General features: G+C 45.2%; 1 protein-coding gene across 3 annotated transcripts; it reads left to right on the top strand.

The window, feature by feature from the left end:
- The first annotated feature begins 6,940 nt into the window (after positions 1-6,940).
- LOC133630736 (uncharacterized) lies at positions 6,941-15,121 on the top strand. Of its 3 annotated transcripts, XM_062022440.1 has the most exons (14): positions 6,941-10,490; positions 10,561-10,805; positions 10,884-11,017; positions 11,093-11,526; positions 11,609-11,933; positions 11,999-12,223; positions 12,294-12,837; positions 12,922-13,134; positions 13,223-13,457; positions 13,531-13,780; positions 13,897-14,148; positions 14,241-14,665; positions 14,737-14,793; positions 14,862-15,121. In XM_062022440.1, exons 1-10 carry the CDS (start codon positions 10,348-10,350, stop codon positions 13,538-13,540), a joined length of 2,508 nt encoding a protein of 835 aa, XP_061878424.1. In that variant the 5' UTR covers positions 6,941-10,347; the 3' UTR covers positions 13,541-13,780; positions 13,897-14,148; positions 14,241-14,665; positions 14,737-14,793; positions 14,862-15,121. The 3 variants fall into 3 exon arrangements, with proteins under 3 accessions (XP_061878424.1, XP_061878422.1, XP_061878423.1); XM_062022438.1 differs by having other exon boundaries at positions 14,241-14,793; XM_062022439.1 differs by having other exon boundaries at positions 13,531-13,761; positions 14,241-14,793.
- Positions 15,122-17,270: the final 2,149 nt, after the last annotated feature.

Here is a 17,270-nt window from a genome sequence, read left to right on the forward strand (position 1 = left end):
GTCAGCACACATGGCCTTTTTACTCCAACACAAGGCTTTCCATTTTCCACTGCATGTTTAACATGTTCTTTGTGTTCGTCTTTGGATCTAAGACTAAACTCACCCGACAGAACCTGCTTGGTCTGAAAATCACTGAAACGCCCTGTGCAAAATCGACAAACAAACTCTCCTGAAAAACTTTCCACAAAGCCTGCAATTCCATGGGCACCCAGATTGTCTGCAGCAACACATTGTACTGTGCCTTGAATATTTTTTCCAATCTGTGGGACAAACACGCCATGCTCTTCCAAGACAACCAGATCACGCAAAAGATGTTCAAGCACTTTCCCATATCCGTATTCCTTGATCAAGTTACTTTTACACAGCACTGCCAAGTAGATGGATGACAAAGAAGAGTGCTGGCCTGGGGGTAAGTTGCTCAAAATCCAGTACATAGCGCAAAGTTTATGCTTCTTTCTGGAAGTGCCCAGAGGGTTGCACACTTCAAACTCATCAATATGAAGGGTCACACGTATTCCCAATTCCCCTGAAGATAGGAACTCATTTTGTTTGAAAAATTCTCCATCCTGAAATGACTTGTATTCTTGTGCAGTTTCATTTTGGTGAGCACTCCAGTTTTCTACTACAGCATCAATTATACCATCTTTGCTAAGGAGCTGCTGCAATGATTGCAATAATGGTACATATTGGTAGGTATGGTTGCGCTCCTTATCCAAAACATATTCAACTGGTTCAACTACTTGGAACTTGTCTTTGAAGTACTGTTTCCGCTTAAAAGCAGTGCCAAGTGGGCCCTGATCTCCAATTGCTTTGGTCAAGGGATTAGCAAGACAGAAGGCAGAGGCCAATTCCTCAGTTTCTTTTGCATCGAGAACAAGATTATGCTTTGTACAAAAATCTGAAACAATGGTATTTAATGTAGTCTGGGATGCGGAACTTATTAGGAAGTGCAAGTCCTGTAAAAGTTCATCACCTGCATTGCTGGGAACATGGAGTATGTTTTCCAGCTTAAGCAACACTGCTGCAAGTTTCTCTTCTATCATCTTCTCAAGATTTTCTGAGCAGTCCCTCTGAAAACTAGACTGCACTTCAAGCTGGGCTGCTTGTGATTCTTCATTGTCTCCATGTTCACCTGAAACACTTGAGCTCTCAAAACTGTCTCTTTCTGCAACTATTCCAGGTTTAAAGTCACTGTAAGAATAACCAAGGTGCTTTCTATTTTTATGTGATTTAAATGTCCCATAAATATTTGTCCTAAATGTACAACCCTTGAACATGCAGGGGACTGTTTCATTGGCTTTGAGATGCAAATTTATATGAGTGAAATACTCCTTTTCAGAGGAAACTTCAGAGAACCCACAAACATGACAGCTGAATGTCGTCGATGTCAATGTTTGCTGTGATGTTTCTCTAGTGTGGACTCTACACAAATGTGACCTGAGTGCATTCCATGACTTAGATGTACATGGACAACTACTATATGGGCAAGGATGTGGGTGCCTGCGCCCATAATGTGGATGATTTAATCTGTAATGTTTAAGCAACTGGCCTCTAGTTGAGGTCTTTGAACTGCAACTTTTACACTGCCACATTCAAATCTGGGAGGCAAAAAATGATATATTGGTAAAGGAAACTCAATTTGTAAAACAGTATTAAGAAAGAAAAGTCTGACTGTTAACATACCACGGGCAAGCTCAGCAGTGCCGTCTAAACCACATCGATGAGTTAGGAAACAGCTATCACATCCAGGATCTGAAATTCATCATGTTAATCCATAAATCCATCCATTCATGTGGATCCATACATTAATGTAGTTCATTACTTGTTTTAAAGAGAACTAGAAATCTAAAAAATAAAAACACATTCAGAACGAGAGCAAGAGAATGAATCTGTTACCTGATAAATGTTAATTAAAATAAAAATACTGGCAACACAATTCACAGTATTACAATCACTAGTTGTGATCATACTTGTTATGAGTACAGTGCTATGGGAAGACAGGAGGAAGAATAAGGAATAAGGGCTTCTGGCCCCAGTAAGTTAGCTGTCCTGGATGTTTACAATATCTCTCTCTGGTAACAAGTATGTGGGCTGTAGTGCTGAGCTACCGCGATTCTCATAATCAGCTTTTTGCTCTGGGCTCACCGCGAGGTTGGGAGCAGAGTGCCAGTAAACGGCTAAATCGACCTTAGTATTCTAACAACCGTTAGCTGGTGACTACATCTTAACCTCCAAGCATTACGTTTTCTTCAGACATCTGGATACGACTTTAATGCAACGTTAAATAGTTCGGAAAACTCGGACACAGCGGTGCGCCCCGCTACCGCCTCTTCCATAGGCACTGAATGGAACGGCCGGTTCAAAGTGTTTTACCGCGTATCATGTGTAGGGGCCTTAAAGGCCTACTGAAACCCACTACTACCGACCACGCAGTCTGATAGTTTATATATCAATGATGAAATCTTAACATTATAACACATGCCAATATACGGCCGGGTTAACTTATAAAGTGACATTTTAAATTTGCCGCTAAACTTCCGGTTCGAAACGCCTCTGAGGATGACGTATGCGCGTGACGTAGCCCGGGGAACAGAGGTATGCCTTCCCCATTGAATACAATACAAAAAAGCTCTGTTTTCATTTCATAATTCCACAGTATTCTGGACATCTGTGTTCGTGAATCTGTTGCAATTATGTTCATTGCATTATGGAGAAAGAAGCTGAGCAAGCAAAGAAGAAAGTTGTCGGTGCGAAACGGACGTATTTTTCGAACGAAGTCAGCAACAACAGTACACAGCCAGCGCGTCTTTGTTTACATTCCCGAAAGATGCAGTCAAGATGGAAGAACTCGGATAACAGAGACTCTAACCAGGAGGACTTTTGACTTCGATACACAGACGCCTGTAGAGAACTGGGACAACACAGACTCTTACCAGGATTACTTTGATTTGGATGACAAAGACGCAGACGTGCTACCGTGAGTATGCAGCTTTGGTTTCTAAACATTTGATCGCTTGACCGTATGTGCGCAACTTTTTTTTTGCGTATGTACGTAACTTTTTTTAAATATATAAGCTTTATGAACCTTGGGTTAGGTGAATGGTCTTTTGGGCTGAGTGATTGTGTGTGTTGATCAGGTGTTTGAATTGTATTGGCGTGTTCTATGGAGCTAGGAGCTAGCATAGGAGCTAGGAGTTAGCATAACAAAGATGTAGGTGTTTTTATGCAGGATTAATTTGTGTCATATTAAATATAAGCCTGGTTGTGTTGTGGCTAATAGAGTAAATATATGTCTTGTGTTTATTTACTGTTTTAGTCATTCCCAGCTGAATACCAGGTACCGTGAGTATGCAGCCTTGGCTGCTAAACATTTGATAGCTTGACCGTATGTGCGCGTCACGTACGTAACTTTTTAAAAATATATAAGCTTTATGAACATTGGGTTAGGTGAACTGTCTTTTGAGCTGAGTGATTGTGTGTGTTGATCAGGTGTTTGAATTGTATTGGCATGTTCTATGGAGCTAGGAGCTAGCAGAGGAGCTAGGAGCTAGCATAACACGTAGGTGTTTTTATGCAGGATTAATTTGTGGCATATTAAATATAAGCCTGGTTGTGTTGTGGCTAATGGAGTATATATATGTCTTGTGTTTATATACTGTTGTAGTCATTCCCAGCTGAATATCAGGTACCGTGAGTATGCAGCCTTGGCTGCTAAACATTTGATAGCTTGACCGTATGTGCGCGTCACGTACGTAACTTTTTAAAAATATATAAGCTTTATGAACCTTGGGTTAGGTGAACGGTCTTTTGGGCTGAGTGATTGTGTGTGTTGATCAGGTGTTTGAATTGTATTGGCGTGTTCTATGGAGCTAGGAGCTAGCAGAGGAGCTAGGAGCTAGCATAACAAACACGTAGGTGTTTTTATGCAGGATTAATTTGTGGAATATTAAATATAAGCCTGGTTGTGTTGTGGCTAATAGAGTATATATATGTCTTGTGTTTATTTACTGTTGTAGTCATTCCCAGCTGAATATCAGGTCACCCCCGGCTCTCACAGCATCTTCCCTATCTGAATAGCTTCAACTCCCCACTAGTCCTTCACTTGCACTTTACTCATCCACAAATCTTTCATCCTCGCTCAAATTAATGGGGAAATTGTCGCTTTCTCGGTCCGAATCTCTCTCACTTCATGCGGCCATCATTGTAAACAATAGGGAACTTTGCGTATATGTTCAATTGACTACGTCACGCTACTTCCGGTAGGGGCAAGCCTTTTTTTTATCAGATACCAAAAGTTGCGATCTTTATCGTCGTTGTTCTATACTAAATCCTTTCAGCAAAAATATGGCAATATCGCGAAATGATCAAGTATGACACATAGAATAGATCTGCTATCCCCGTTTAAATAAAAAAAATTCATTTCAGTAGGCCTTTAACTTCGGCTAGTGCTAGCGGTTAGCATTCGCGGCTAACACCCGCTTCCCAGCTCACCACAACGGCTCTACTGCTCGTTAAACATAACCAGATGCTCCCGTTGTTGGTGACATTTACCCTTGACAAATGCCACTGGTGCTTTATTTTAGTAGCTAACCTACCTGCCTGGGGGTCGGCGGGGTAAAAGCAGACCGAAGGTAGTGTAGTTTTATCATGCACTGGCTACTGCTCTCTGAAGCACAAACACAACGGAAATATAGAAGTGTTATATCACAAACACACAATTAAATCATGCTCAATATGTAAATAATACAATAAGTATTGATGAAAAATGCCCTGTAGTCTCAAGCCAGAAACGCAGACAAATTGTGACGACCGTTGGCAAGTTCACCGGCAAAAACAAGAAAGTTGATTCAGAGTTTGCGCACGTGTAGTGTGAAGCATTTGAATTTTCTTCTTACTGCCACCTTCTGGATGTAATAAGTATTTCAATCATAATTCACTTCAATTAAATGTTTTGTGATCAACCAACGCATAATTATTTTGTACACATAACCAAAGACACAATTACATGGACTTTATTAGAAAAAAATATTTTAACATAACAAAGACATGTATTTTAAGTAAACTGAAAACATAAAAATTATATATAGTGCACAACACACCTCATTCACTTTTTTGAGTGCAGGCTTAACACCTTTTTCACCAGCATAGCCGCAACTCTTGTCAACAAGCTGTCCCACCACTCTGGTCGCTTTGGTGTAGAACACATTAAAGCCTTCTACAGAAAGCTAGGAGTATCCAACAACGATATCAAATTAGAAATGGTCTCAGCTGATTAGGTGCTTAAATAATTTAAATTTAAATTTAATTTAAAAATTTAGCGCGCTCCACCCAAACAAGGCCACCAGCCTTAACAATATCCCCTCCAGATTCTTTAGGGACTCTGCCTCCACCATTGCCCCAATCATCACGCACATAATAAACCTCTCAATTTCACAAAGCCAAGTACCAAAAGATTTTAAGATAGCAAGAGTAACTCCCCTCTTTAAAAAAGGAAGCAAGTTGGAACCTGGCAACTACCGACCTGTTTCTATTCTCAGTTCCGTTTCGAAAGTAATGGAAAAAATAGTTTATGAACAGGTCGATAGTTACCTTGCCACCAATAAACTCATGTACAAATTCCAATCCGGCTTCAGAACTAACCACTCCACTGACACATGCCTTCTCTATCTGACCGACCACATCAAACATGAGGTGGCCGCGGGCAAATACTTCGGCATGGTCATGCTGGACCTTCAGAAGGCCTTTGACACCGTTAACCACGCTATACTGTTGGATAAGCTCAGAGCAATCAGATTTGACAAAACCTCATCAAGCTGGATGCAATCTTACTTGGAGGGGAGGAAACAGGTGGTAGAGGTGAACGGCACTGTGTCCCCCCCCCCTTCAGTAAGCTGTGGAGTCCCCCAAGGCTATATATTAGGGCCTTTACTGTTCCTAATATACATAAACGACTTGTCATCAGCATGCGACTGTGAGTTGTTCTTGTTTGCGGATGACTCTGCCCTGCTGGTATCAGACAAGGACAAGTCACAGGTGGAGAAAATCCTCAGTGCTGAACTCTGTAGAACTTGCACCTGGCTCGCTGACAACATGCTATCCATACACGTGGGTAAAACGGAATCCATCCTGTTTGGGTCCCCCATCAACCTTAAGAAAGTCAATGACTTCACTATAAAAGTGGGTGACATTGTTATCACCAGGAAAGATGAGGTCACCTACCTAGGTTCCATTCTAGAGGCTAATCTTTCCTGTGATAAAATGGCAACCAAGGTAATCAAAAAGGTCAACCAACGAACGAGATTTCTCTATAGAATCTCCTCTCTGGTCAACAAAAGCACCATGAGGATTCTAGCGGGAACTCTCGTTCAACCCTGGCTCAGGGTGGAGGACAGAGTAAAACAACTTGCACTGAGCCTAGTCTATAAAATCCGCTACACCTCCCTGATTGCCACCAAACATACATGTCAAACTACTTCCTTAAAGTAAATGACCGCCATAACCACAACACCAGGGGGAGCTCCACTAACCACGTTAAACCCAGATTCTGATCTAACAAAGGTCAGGATGTCGTTGTGGCTTGTACAGCCCTTTGAGACACTTGTGATTTAGGGCTATATAAATAAACATTGATTGATTGATTGATTCTCTTTCTATGCCACATCAATGTGGAATGCGCTCCCAACAGGTGTAAAAGAAAGGGCATCTATATCCTCCTTCAAAACCGCAATAAAAGTACACCTCCAGGCAACTTCAACCCTAAACTAACACCCTCCCCGGATTGTTAATAATCAAATGTAAATAATCAACTGTAGATACTTTTTCTTATGCTTTCTGATCTCTCTCTCTCTCTCTCTCCCTCCCTCCCTCCCTCCCTCCCTCCCTCTCTCCCTCTCTCTCTCTCTCCCTCTCTCTCTCTCTCCCTCTCTCCCTCCCTCCCTCCTACTTGCTGTACATATCCTACCAAGTCAGACCTACACTGTTTCAATGTCCATTTCTCTGTTCTCAATTGTTGATGACTGAAGTGATGATAACAACCAAACCTGATGATGGCCAAGTAGAACTGCACCAGCATCTCGGTCGGCACCCTCCCACCCCCCACATGAGCTGTAACTGAGCTATCAGATCTTGATATTGTTAATGTGCCTGATGGCCGAGGAGAAAAAAACTGTTCAGGTGGCGGTAGGGATGATGTTTGATAAGAAATTATCAAGTTTGAGCCCATTATCGAATTCTTTTATCGAACCGATTTCTTAACGATTTTCTTATCGATTCTCTTATCGAATCCAGACAGGTTGTTGTATATGGAAAAAAAACACAATATTTGGTTTAACAAAAGCTCACTTTTATTTTATAAGAATAAAATCAAATAAATAAATATTGACTGTTGTTACCCCCCTAAAAAAATTATATGTTTAATCAAATTATTCAGAGGCTTTTAATTAATGTAAAAGTCCCAGACCTTATAACTAAATAATGTAGTTTAGGTATTTCCGTTCATGCCCCCTCTGATCATCACCAAGAGCTGGACTCACCTCCTTTTCTTGCCTCTCTGCCTCTTTCACTGGCTGCTTGAAAAAAATACATTTCAAACTGATTTAGTTCAGCACAATGTTGTTTTAGGCTGAAGTGGTCCTTAAAGTACAACAGAGCCAAAGTGAAGGTCTCACAATAAAATATTGCTTCAGTTCAATAAATTGTTTCAAATAATACCTATGCTACTGCTGCTACTGTGTTTGCTGCCACGGCTCTTCTCTTCAGTCTCTCCCAGACGACATCCTCCTCCAGTCTGTATCTAAACCTTCTGGGGTCCATCAGTGTGGCCTCCTCCAGGAATGACTGCACGTCCTTGTCATGGAGGGAAACCTTCTGGGGTCCATCAGTGTGGCCTCCTCCAGGAATGACTGCACGTCCTTGTCCTAGAGGGAAAATGAGGGACAGACACAGCATAGAATTAGGGGGGAAATTAGCTGAATGTGAAGATTAGGGTGTCTGTTATTAAGTCTTTAGCATATTAGTATGTGGAATTAAATGATGGAATGTATTAAGTAATGAAGTTAAACATTGTACTGATATGATCCACTTTAAGAGGTTGTTCAAATTAATAGTGCTTACAAAGTACAAAGAAGAATTATGAGAAATACTTTCAACCTTATTGAAAATAAGATATTCTTCATCTCAGTATATTAATAATGACTAGGGATGTCCGATAATGGCTTTTTGCCGATATTCCGATATTGTCCAACTCTTTAATTACCGATACCGATATCAACCGATATATGCAGTCGTGGAATTAACACATTATTATGCCTAATTTGGACAACCAGGTATGGTGAAGATAAGGTACTTTTTTTAAAAATTTGTAAAATAAGATAAATAAATTAAAACATTTTCTTGAATAAAAAAGAAAGTACAACAATATAAAAACAGTTACATAGAAACTAGTAATGAATGAAAATTAGTAAAATTAACTGTTAAAGGTTAGTACTATTAGTGGACCAGCCGCACGCACAATCATGTGTGCTTACGGACTGTATCCCTTGCAGACTGTATTGTTATATATTGATATATAATGTAGGAACCAGAATATTAATAACAGAAAGAAACAACCCTTTTGTGTGAATGAGTGTAAATGGGGGAGGGATGTTTTTTGGGTTGGTGCACTAATTGTAAGTGTATCTTGTGTTTTTTATGTTGATTTAATAAATAAAAAAAACGATACCGATAATTTCCGATATTACATTTTAACGCATATATCGGCTGATAATATCGGCAGGCCGATATTATCGGACATCTCTAATAATGACTGAATTAATTACATATTACAAAACTGTTATATATACTAATTCACAGATGTTATTTTATTATAAAAAGGTCAGTAAATTATGTATATACTTGTAAACGCTCTGAATTGGGAAAGGGTAGGATTAAATAAGCTTTGCTTCTTCCTACTCCTTTTCAAACATGATGTAAAGTGAAATTATATGAAACTGTGATGTGTTACACTGTAGGTGTGTTCATGTACGAAATAAACTAAAGAAAGAAAGAAAGCACTAGTTTATTAGACAGACCTGCAAACTCTGGAGTGGTGTAGGCTACAAGTTACCGTTAACGTTATCAGACACATACAAAAAGGCTAACGTTACCGTTAGCCACTGACTGTGCTTAGGTAACGTTAGTCTAGCTAACATTACTGCAGTCCTGGTTGACATAAGAGGTAACGTTATTTTAGCCTAAAGGCTACAAGTGAGCAGATATGGAAATTCACCGGCAACAGTTAATGTTAGTTACTCACCGTCACTATCACTATAACTGGGGCTGCAGGTTGAAGCACAAGAAGAGGGGCGTGCTTCGTCATCTCTGTCGCTGCTTCTCCACGTGTCGAAAACACGACAATGTTCTCGAACGTTCAGGTTATGTGCGGCCTGAACATGTTTCAACATGTTTGTTGTACTGCTCCCCTTACATGAGAGGGAAGCCTGGCAATAATTGCATATTGTCGTTTCCTCGTCGTATGTTTTTGTAAAATGAAGCCATGCCTTGAGGCGTTTTTTCCAGTCCGTTATTTTTGCTGCTTTCTGTATCTGCCGCCTAATGACAGAGCTACGTCATTTCCTGTGATGTCCCACAGGGCATTTCCCAGGGGATTCGAATAAAGAACCAACTATTTTTCTTTACTCTAGTGGCCTCGATAACGGGAACCGGTTCTCAAAAAGGGATTTGACTCCACGGAATCGGTTCTTTTCTTATCGAACAACCGGGAGAACCGGTTTCGAACATCATCCCTAGGTGGCGGGAGGTGTGGTTCTGGATGAACCGTAGTCTCCTGCCTGAGGGGAGAGCGGAGAATAGTTTGTGTCCAGGGTGAGAAGAGTCAGCTGTGATCCAACCCACACGCCTCCTGGTCCTGGAGGAGAACAGGTCCTGGAGGGGTGGGAGTTTGCAGCCAATAACCTTCTCAGCAGCACGTACGATGCGCTGCAGTCGATGCTTGTCCCTGACTGTGGCGCCGGGGAACCACACGGTGATGGATGAGGTGAGGATGGACTCGATGATGGCTGAGTAGAACTGCACCAGCATCTCGGTCGGCACTTTAAGTTTCTTCAGCTGCCGCAGGAAGTACATCCTCTGCTGGGCCCCGGATGCGCCAAGCTGGTGCTCAGTGAGAGCAAGCTCCAGTTTGGGCAGTACCGGGGTCAAACCTTCTAGTGGCTGCTGGGGAATGACAGGGGGTACGCCTGTAGCATCCTGGTGTTGCACCAGAAGGAGCGTGACAGCGGATACACTTCCCAGTCACCCCTCGCGGTCAACAAAACCGCACTGGCGTCATACGCGCGACTCTTTCCGGACATGGTCGCCGCCCTGCGCTCTCAAGCCGCGCTCATGGGGGAGATGCCCATCAGGGAGCTGGATGGCAGAGCAGTGGGTTTTGGGGCTCATGCCAAAAGGACATACTCCGCACTGTATGAATCCCCCTACGGCGACGATCAATTGTAAGTTTAATTTGATTGATGGGGGAATACTTTCCATTGCACATGTAACATATGTGTTGTGTCTATGCAGCTACTTGCAATGGCTACGAGGCAAGCAGACCAAACCGGGTTCCACGATGCACGCCTTCCAGCGTTACATGTTGAAGCGTGACAAGGATGCGCAAACGCAGACCGCGCCCGGACCTGACGCCCCAGGTAAATGCTCTCCCCAGGTTTGCTTGACTTTTACAGGTGAAGAGGAGCCCACTGATGTCATGCTCCTGGAGCCCACTGATGCCATGCTCCTTGAAGCGGCCATGGAGGCTGAATCTCAGCGTGAGTTTTCATCATTGTTCATTGTCCAAAATATACGCTAATCTGAACTGAATTTAGCTGACTTAAATGTGCCAACAGCTTCTACCTCGCAGACACCGATGAGGACGCCGCTGGAAGCAGGCCCTTCCCGCCTTACAGCTCCTATCGCCGGAGATGGTGCTACGTCGCCCCTGACTTATGGTGCTGCGTCGCCCCTGACTTCAGGCGCCGAGGTACGAGCGCATTGCCGACGCGACGTTTGAGGTTATTCCAGCCAACGTGTTTATTTGGTGTCCCTTCTGTTACAGTTGCTGCCCAAGTCCTGGCGACAGACGCTGCCGGAGGACCAGCACAACTGGGTGGGCCGTGCGCTTTTTGTCCGAGGTCCCAAGGGGAAAGCAGTTCTCAAGTCCGGGCTGCAGCTATGGTGGCAACCTCCTAAGAAGTTGCCGTATTACACGCAGCCCCCTGCCTCGTCCTCTGTGTTTTTCCAATCCCGCTTTTTCCTGTGGTGCCCGTACAAGCTTTGGGGCTGTAAGCTAGAGTGCCCAAAATGCAGGTGCAAGCTGACGGGTTGCGGACTATACAAGACCCTGAGAAAGGTCCTGGACCTCTGTGACTGGTACTACATGGCCACAGAGTATCTGGAGTGCCACAAGAAGTATGCCGCGTGGGCCAGCAACATCATCGGGCAGCTGAGCACGGCAAACCAGGCAGAATTCCCGGCCATCCCCACCTACAAGTGAGTCATTTAAAGAGCCAAGGATGTGTGATGCATTTGTCTGGAATCTGTGTGACCGTGTGTTCCTCTCCCTTTTTAACAGGTCATCTTGTGACAAGAAGGTCATATGGCAGATGCAGGCTCGCACGCTGGGTAACAGTGCCACTCGTCTTCGCTCCCACTTGGTAGTGGAGCACTCGCAAGAGTGGCAAACTCGGGCCCTTGGCTACCTGGAGGTGATGGATCGCTTTCGCTCCGTCGGCTCCTCGTCGCTGCCGAGGGCCTGTATCCCGCCCATGCGCCCGCTACCGAGCGTTTCCTGGCTGCTGTCAGTGTACGTGAGGGAGGTTCTTCCTCGCATGGAGCACACGAAGGCCAGGATTACGTCTATATTCGGAAGTATCCGGAAAATGAACTCCACCAAGAAGGTACGTCCGAGAAACGGCACCGACTACGATCACGTTAAATGCCTTACGTCTTTTGTGTTTCCTAGATGACCAAGAAGCTGGCAGGTGAAGCCGCGGGAACGGCTGCCTGGGTCACCAACGTCGGCAACGAGGTTGGCCAGGTGCTCATGTCGGTGGTGACGGCGGCAGAGGGGGACGGTCTGCTGGCCATGGCCCGGGGGCTCATGCGCCGCTACCGGGAGGCCGGGCGAGACCCTCCTCTCGTGATCTACGTGGACCGTGACTGCTGCTCCGCCGCCGGACAGCCTAAGGTGAGGTTTTGATCTGTTGTTTGGTTGTCTTCAAATTATGGCCTGCCTAGCATAACGTCTGTGTCATTAGGTGGCGGCTACGTTCGGCGAGTGGGACCGGCTGGTGGTGCGCCTGGACGTGTGGCACCTCACGCGCCGCTTTTCCAGCGGCGTTACCACAGAGGCCCACACGCTCTATGGCGAATTCATGAATAGACTCTCGTTTGCCATGTTTGAGTGGGACGAGGGGGACGTGAGGCGTCTGAGTGAGGCTAAGCGGGCAGAGCATGGCGGGAACTCCCACGTCCAGCTGTCGACCAAGGAGCTGCACCGTCACTGCCGCCGGCGCACCAGAGGAGCGGAGGAGACCAAGCGTCTTGTCCAGGAGGTGCTGGATCACATGTGGGATGCCAAAGACACAATGGGCGTCAAGCTGTTTGACCAAGACAGAATGAAGGAGATCTGGAGCACTCAGCGACGCCACTTGGGCTGCATCCAGGACCCGCCTGGCATGACGCTTTATACCAGAACTTCCACAGTGACCAGAGGAGGGGTGGCTCTTCCCGTCTTCCGCTGTGCACGGGGCTCCACTTCTCTGGAGAGCTTCCATCTGCACTTGTGCCGTTTCATTCCAGGTAAAGTCTATGTGTTTGACAAGCCTTTTGGGCCACTTTCGCAGACGTGCGTGTCTAACACATTTCCTCTGTACGATGCCGCAGGTACGTCTGCCAACGCCCTCCATTTCCAGGTTAACCTCCTGGAGGGTCTGTGTAGGTGGACCGAGGACCGAGGAAAAGCGGCGGTGAAAGGGACCGATGCTGTCACGGTGCAGTGTTATGACGCCAGTCTGCAAGACGCCCTCGCGCGGCTGACACAACGGCACATGGGTGTCACGCTGGTTGAAAATTACACCCCGGCGAGCAAGTACACAGGTAACGTGGACAGGGGGGGTGGAAGCTTTGCTGCTGCGGCGGCCATGAAAATCCATTCCGGTCTCATTTGATGTCTAATTGTGTTAAGGAGAGCTTATTGGCATCCAGTACCTGTATGCCCAGACTGGCGCCGTGCTGCAATCCCACGCCGTGGATGATCCGGACCAGCCTGATGACTCAGCTGACCTGGGAGACGAGCAGGAGGACGAAGACCAACTCGAGGATGACGAGGGTTACGATGACACGCCAGTGGGAATCGAGCAGTATCCAGGTGACCGCCATTCCTTCCCTCCCGATGATGAGCCGGCAGAAGAGAAGAAGAAGTAAGTGTCGTCTTTCTCCTGACTTACCTGACGATTTCGAACGTGAGTAATAAAGATCTTTTTTTTGACACAGGATGTGTTAGGTCCAGACGGGCACGGAGGATACCAGCATGTCTGTCGCTTGGCCACCGCCCTTGTTGCGCTGCGGCGCCGAATGTTTGTGCAACCTCGGCAGGAGAGGCAGATTATCAAACTTTGGCAAAAGCTGACAGACGGAGACAAAGCTCCTCTCAGCCTTCCCCCCGCCACACTCCCAAGCTGAACAAGGGACGCTTCAAGGTCTCCAGGCAGCACCACTTGGAAGGTGTGGCCAGTGTAAAACGGTATATGCGCAAAACAATTTATTTTATTATATCAACTTGTGTCCTTTGCTAGACAATTTATTTTATTTTTCAATGTGTGTACTAATCAGTGTGATGTTGGTGTTCTTTCCATCTAGTTTGTGCATCGGGCGGGGCGCCGAGGTTGCGCACTCTCCGGACACAAGCAGGTTGATGGAGGCCGTCTTTATTCAGCTGTCGAGCCACCACAGGCAAGAGCAAATCATTTCGGGGTTCCGGCAGAGCCGATGGTCGCTGATAATGCGGGACTACACGCGCATTCGCGAGAACCTGTCCAGCAACCGGGCCATCAAAGCTACTGGCTGCAGCATTCGCCTCTTGGAGGTCAACCACCGTACGCTCACTCTATGGTAACGCGTGTATAATAATACTATGTATGCTTCGTAAAACAGTGCTGATTATTGATGGAAATGCTAATACATTTATGTATATATACACACAGGTTCAACAAGCGGTGTAAGGACATGGCCACTGCTGATGTTGTTGCGACGGTGCCAGCACAAAGTGGAGCAGCGACGACAACACAGTCCCTTCCTGCAGCCAGGGAACTTATGTTAGACATCGCATAACCCCATGATGCACACGATTATCAGCACCCAGCTGACACCTCTGGCCTGTCTTGCACACGGAGGGGGCCTGTGGTGCCAGAACTCTACCGTGCTGTTGTTGCTGCTCCTGCTTCTGCTGCTCCTCCTCATCCTCCTCCATCATCCTCTGATGCTGCTGATGCTGCTGCTCCTCCATCGGGCTCCACCACCAGGGTACCACGCTCAACTGCTTGGTATCGGAAAAAGAAGGCACTCAGCCCAGGTGGTATTATGGACATCGACGACCTCAAGCGAACCGAGACATTCAAGTGCAAACTCTGTGGGTAACCAAAGAATAAAGAACATGGCCACAATCGCTACAGAAACGAGACCTTTTGCGCACGTTCGCAGGGGCGTTCGGTGGAGGAGTGGCTGGCTGAGAAGAGGAACCAGGACACCCAAAGACAGGTACTAGTATTTGTTTATTCTGCACTACCTCAACTTCTTTACTGATTGCTTCGTCTTGTCACCCACAGAGGCAGACCCAGCACACAAGAGCAACCCAGCCACAGCCACTTGCTTTTCCTGTGCCCAACCCACAGACCCCTGTGCCCAACCCACAGACCCCTGTACCCAACCCATACGCCCATTCAATGCTGCTGCTGCGGAAGATTTTACCAAAGCCACCTCCGTAACCTTAATTGGCCCTCTGTTTTTTGCATTGTCCCTTTTCTACTGCTTTTGCATTGTATAGTTTTGTTATTGTATATTGTCTATGTTTGCTCTGTAAATTAAACACGTGATTTTATTGATTGTTTGCATTGCATTCTTTACTAGTGTTGATTTTAATGATTGTGGCAATTATTATTGTAAATACAAAAACTACAGTTATTTATATCTAATAAGTCAATATGTATATAATTTTTATAATTAAATGTAAATAAAATCGCGAACGAGGCCGGGACGCGAACACGCGCCGTCGGGTCGAACTGCTGGACACGGTGGGCGCGGCCTCTGGGGACATGGCTAATTTGCATGCGAGGGCGGGTACGAGACTCGTGCGTCTCCGCAGAAAAGACGTGGTGGGAAGGCCACGGGTGTTACCGCACCGGGGAAAGTGTGGCGCGAGGGCCGCGCGCGCCGATCGCGCTTGGCCCAAGGAACCGGAAGTTCGCAGACATGCTAATCTTCTCTGTATCGTTCCAATTTTAGTATGTGTGTTACCAAAGTAACATATTGTTTACAAGTGGCACAATAAGTATAACTATACTGTTTTTTTAATGTACGTTACAAACACGGTGGCGGTGTTACATTTTCACCATAGAAATAAAGAATTTATTGTTCATTGTTCTTTAACTTCATATTTCAGATCATGTTTTTGTGGAATCACGACCAGCAATGCTAAGAAACAAACAGTTAAAGGCCTACTGAAATGAAATTTTTTTATTTAAACGGGGATAGCAGATCCATTCTATGTGTCATACTTGATCATTTCGCGATATTGCCATATTTTTGCTGAAAGGATTTAGTAGAGAACGACGATAAAGTTTGCATCTTTTGGTCGCTGATAAAAAAAAGCCTTGCCCCTGCCAGAAGTAGCGTGACGTCACAAGCTGGAGTGCTGCTCACATTTCCCTATTGTTTACACCAGCAGCGAGAGAGATTCGGACCAAGAAAGCGACGATTACCCCATTAATTTGAGCGAGGATGAAAGATTCATGGATGAGGAAAGTGAGAGTGAAGGACTATAGTGCAGTGCAGTACGTATCTTTTTTCGCTCTGACCGTAACTTAGGTACAAGTGTTCATTGGATTCCACATTTTCTCCTTTTTCTATTGTGGATCACGACTTTGTATTTTAAACCACCTCGGATACTATATCCTCTTGAAAATGAGAGTGGAGAACGCGAAATGGACATTCACAGTGACTTTTATCTCCACGACAATACATCGGCGAAACACTTTAGCTACGGAGCTAACGTGATAGCATCGGGCTCAAATGCAGATATAAACAAAAGAAATAAACCCCTGACTGGAAGGATAGACAGAAGATCAACAATACTATTAAACCCTGGACATGTAAATACACGGTTAATGCTTTCCAGCTTGGCGAAGATTAACAATGCTGTTGCTAACGACGCCATTGAAGCTAACTTAGCAACGGGACTTCACAGAGCTATGATAAAAACATTAGTGCTCCACCTACGCCAGGCAGCCCTCATCTGCTCATCAACACCCGTGCTCACCTGCGTTCCAGCGATCGACGGAAGGACGAAGGACTTCACCCGATCATCCGTGCGGGCGTCGGCTAGCGCGTCTGCTATCCAAGTAAGTCCTCCTGGTTGTGTTGCTACAGCCAGCCACTAATACACCGATCCCACCTACAACTTTCTTCTTTGCAGTCTTCATTGTTCATTAAACAAATTGCAAAAGATTCACCAACTCAGATGTCCAGAATACTGTGGAATTTTGAGATGAAAACAGAGCTTTTTTGTATTGGATTCAAAGGTGTACCAATACTTCCGTTTATCTAGTGGCGTCACTCGCATACGTCATCATACATAGACGTTTTCAACCGGAAGTTTAGCGGGAAATTTAAAATTGCACTTTATAAGTTAACCCGGCCGTATTGGCATGTGTTGCAATGTTAAGATTTCATCATTGATATATAAACTATCATATAAATAACCATATAAACTATGGGGGGGTGGGAGGGGCAGTATATCTAAGAAGGACAGCTCCAGACTGGAGAAACTGGTTCTACGATCGGACTAAAACTGGACTCACTGGTGACGGTGGCAGAGAAGAGGACTGTGGAAAAACTAGTGAGCATCCTGGATGATGCCAGTCACCCTCTGCATACCGTTGTCAGTAGCCAGAGGAGCCTGTTCAGTGCTAGACTGCTTCATCCCAAGTGCAGGACTAATAGACTCAAAAACTCCTTTG

The sequence above is a fragment of the Entelurus aequoreus genome, linkage group LG16, assembly GCF_033978785.1.
Source record: "Entelurus aequoreus isolate RoL-2023_Sb linkage group LG16, RoL_Eaeq_v1.1, whole genome shotgun sequence".
Taxonomy (NCBI): domain Eukaryota; kingdom Metazoa; phylum Chordata; class Actinopteri; order Syngnathiformes; family Syngnathidae; genus Entelurus; species Entelurus aequoreus.

Coding starts and splice junctions, on each gene's coding strand:
- LOC133630736 (XM_062022438.1), top strand. CDS start 10,348: ATGGTCGCCGCCCTGCGCTCTCAAGCCGCGCTCATGGGGGAGATGCCC. Junction 10,491..10,560: donor CCCTACGGCGACGATCAATT/GTAAGTTTAATT, acceptor GTGTCTATGCAG/CTACTTGCAATGGCTACGAG. Junction 11,934..11,998: donor AAATGAACTCCACCAAGAAG/GTACGTCCGAGA, acceptor TGTGTTTCCTAG/ATGACCAAGAAGCTGGCAGG.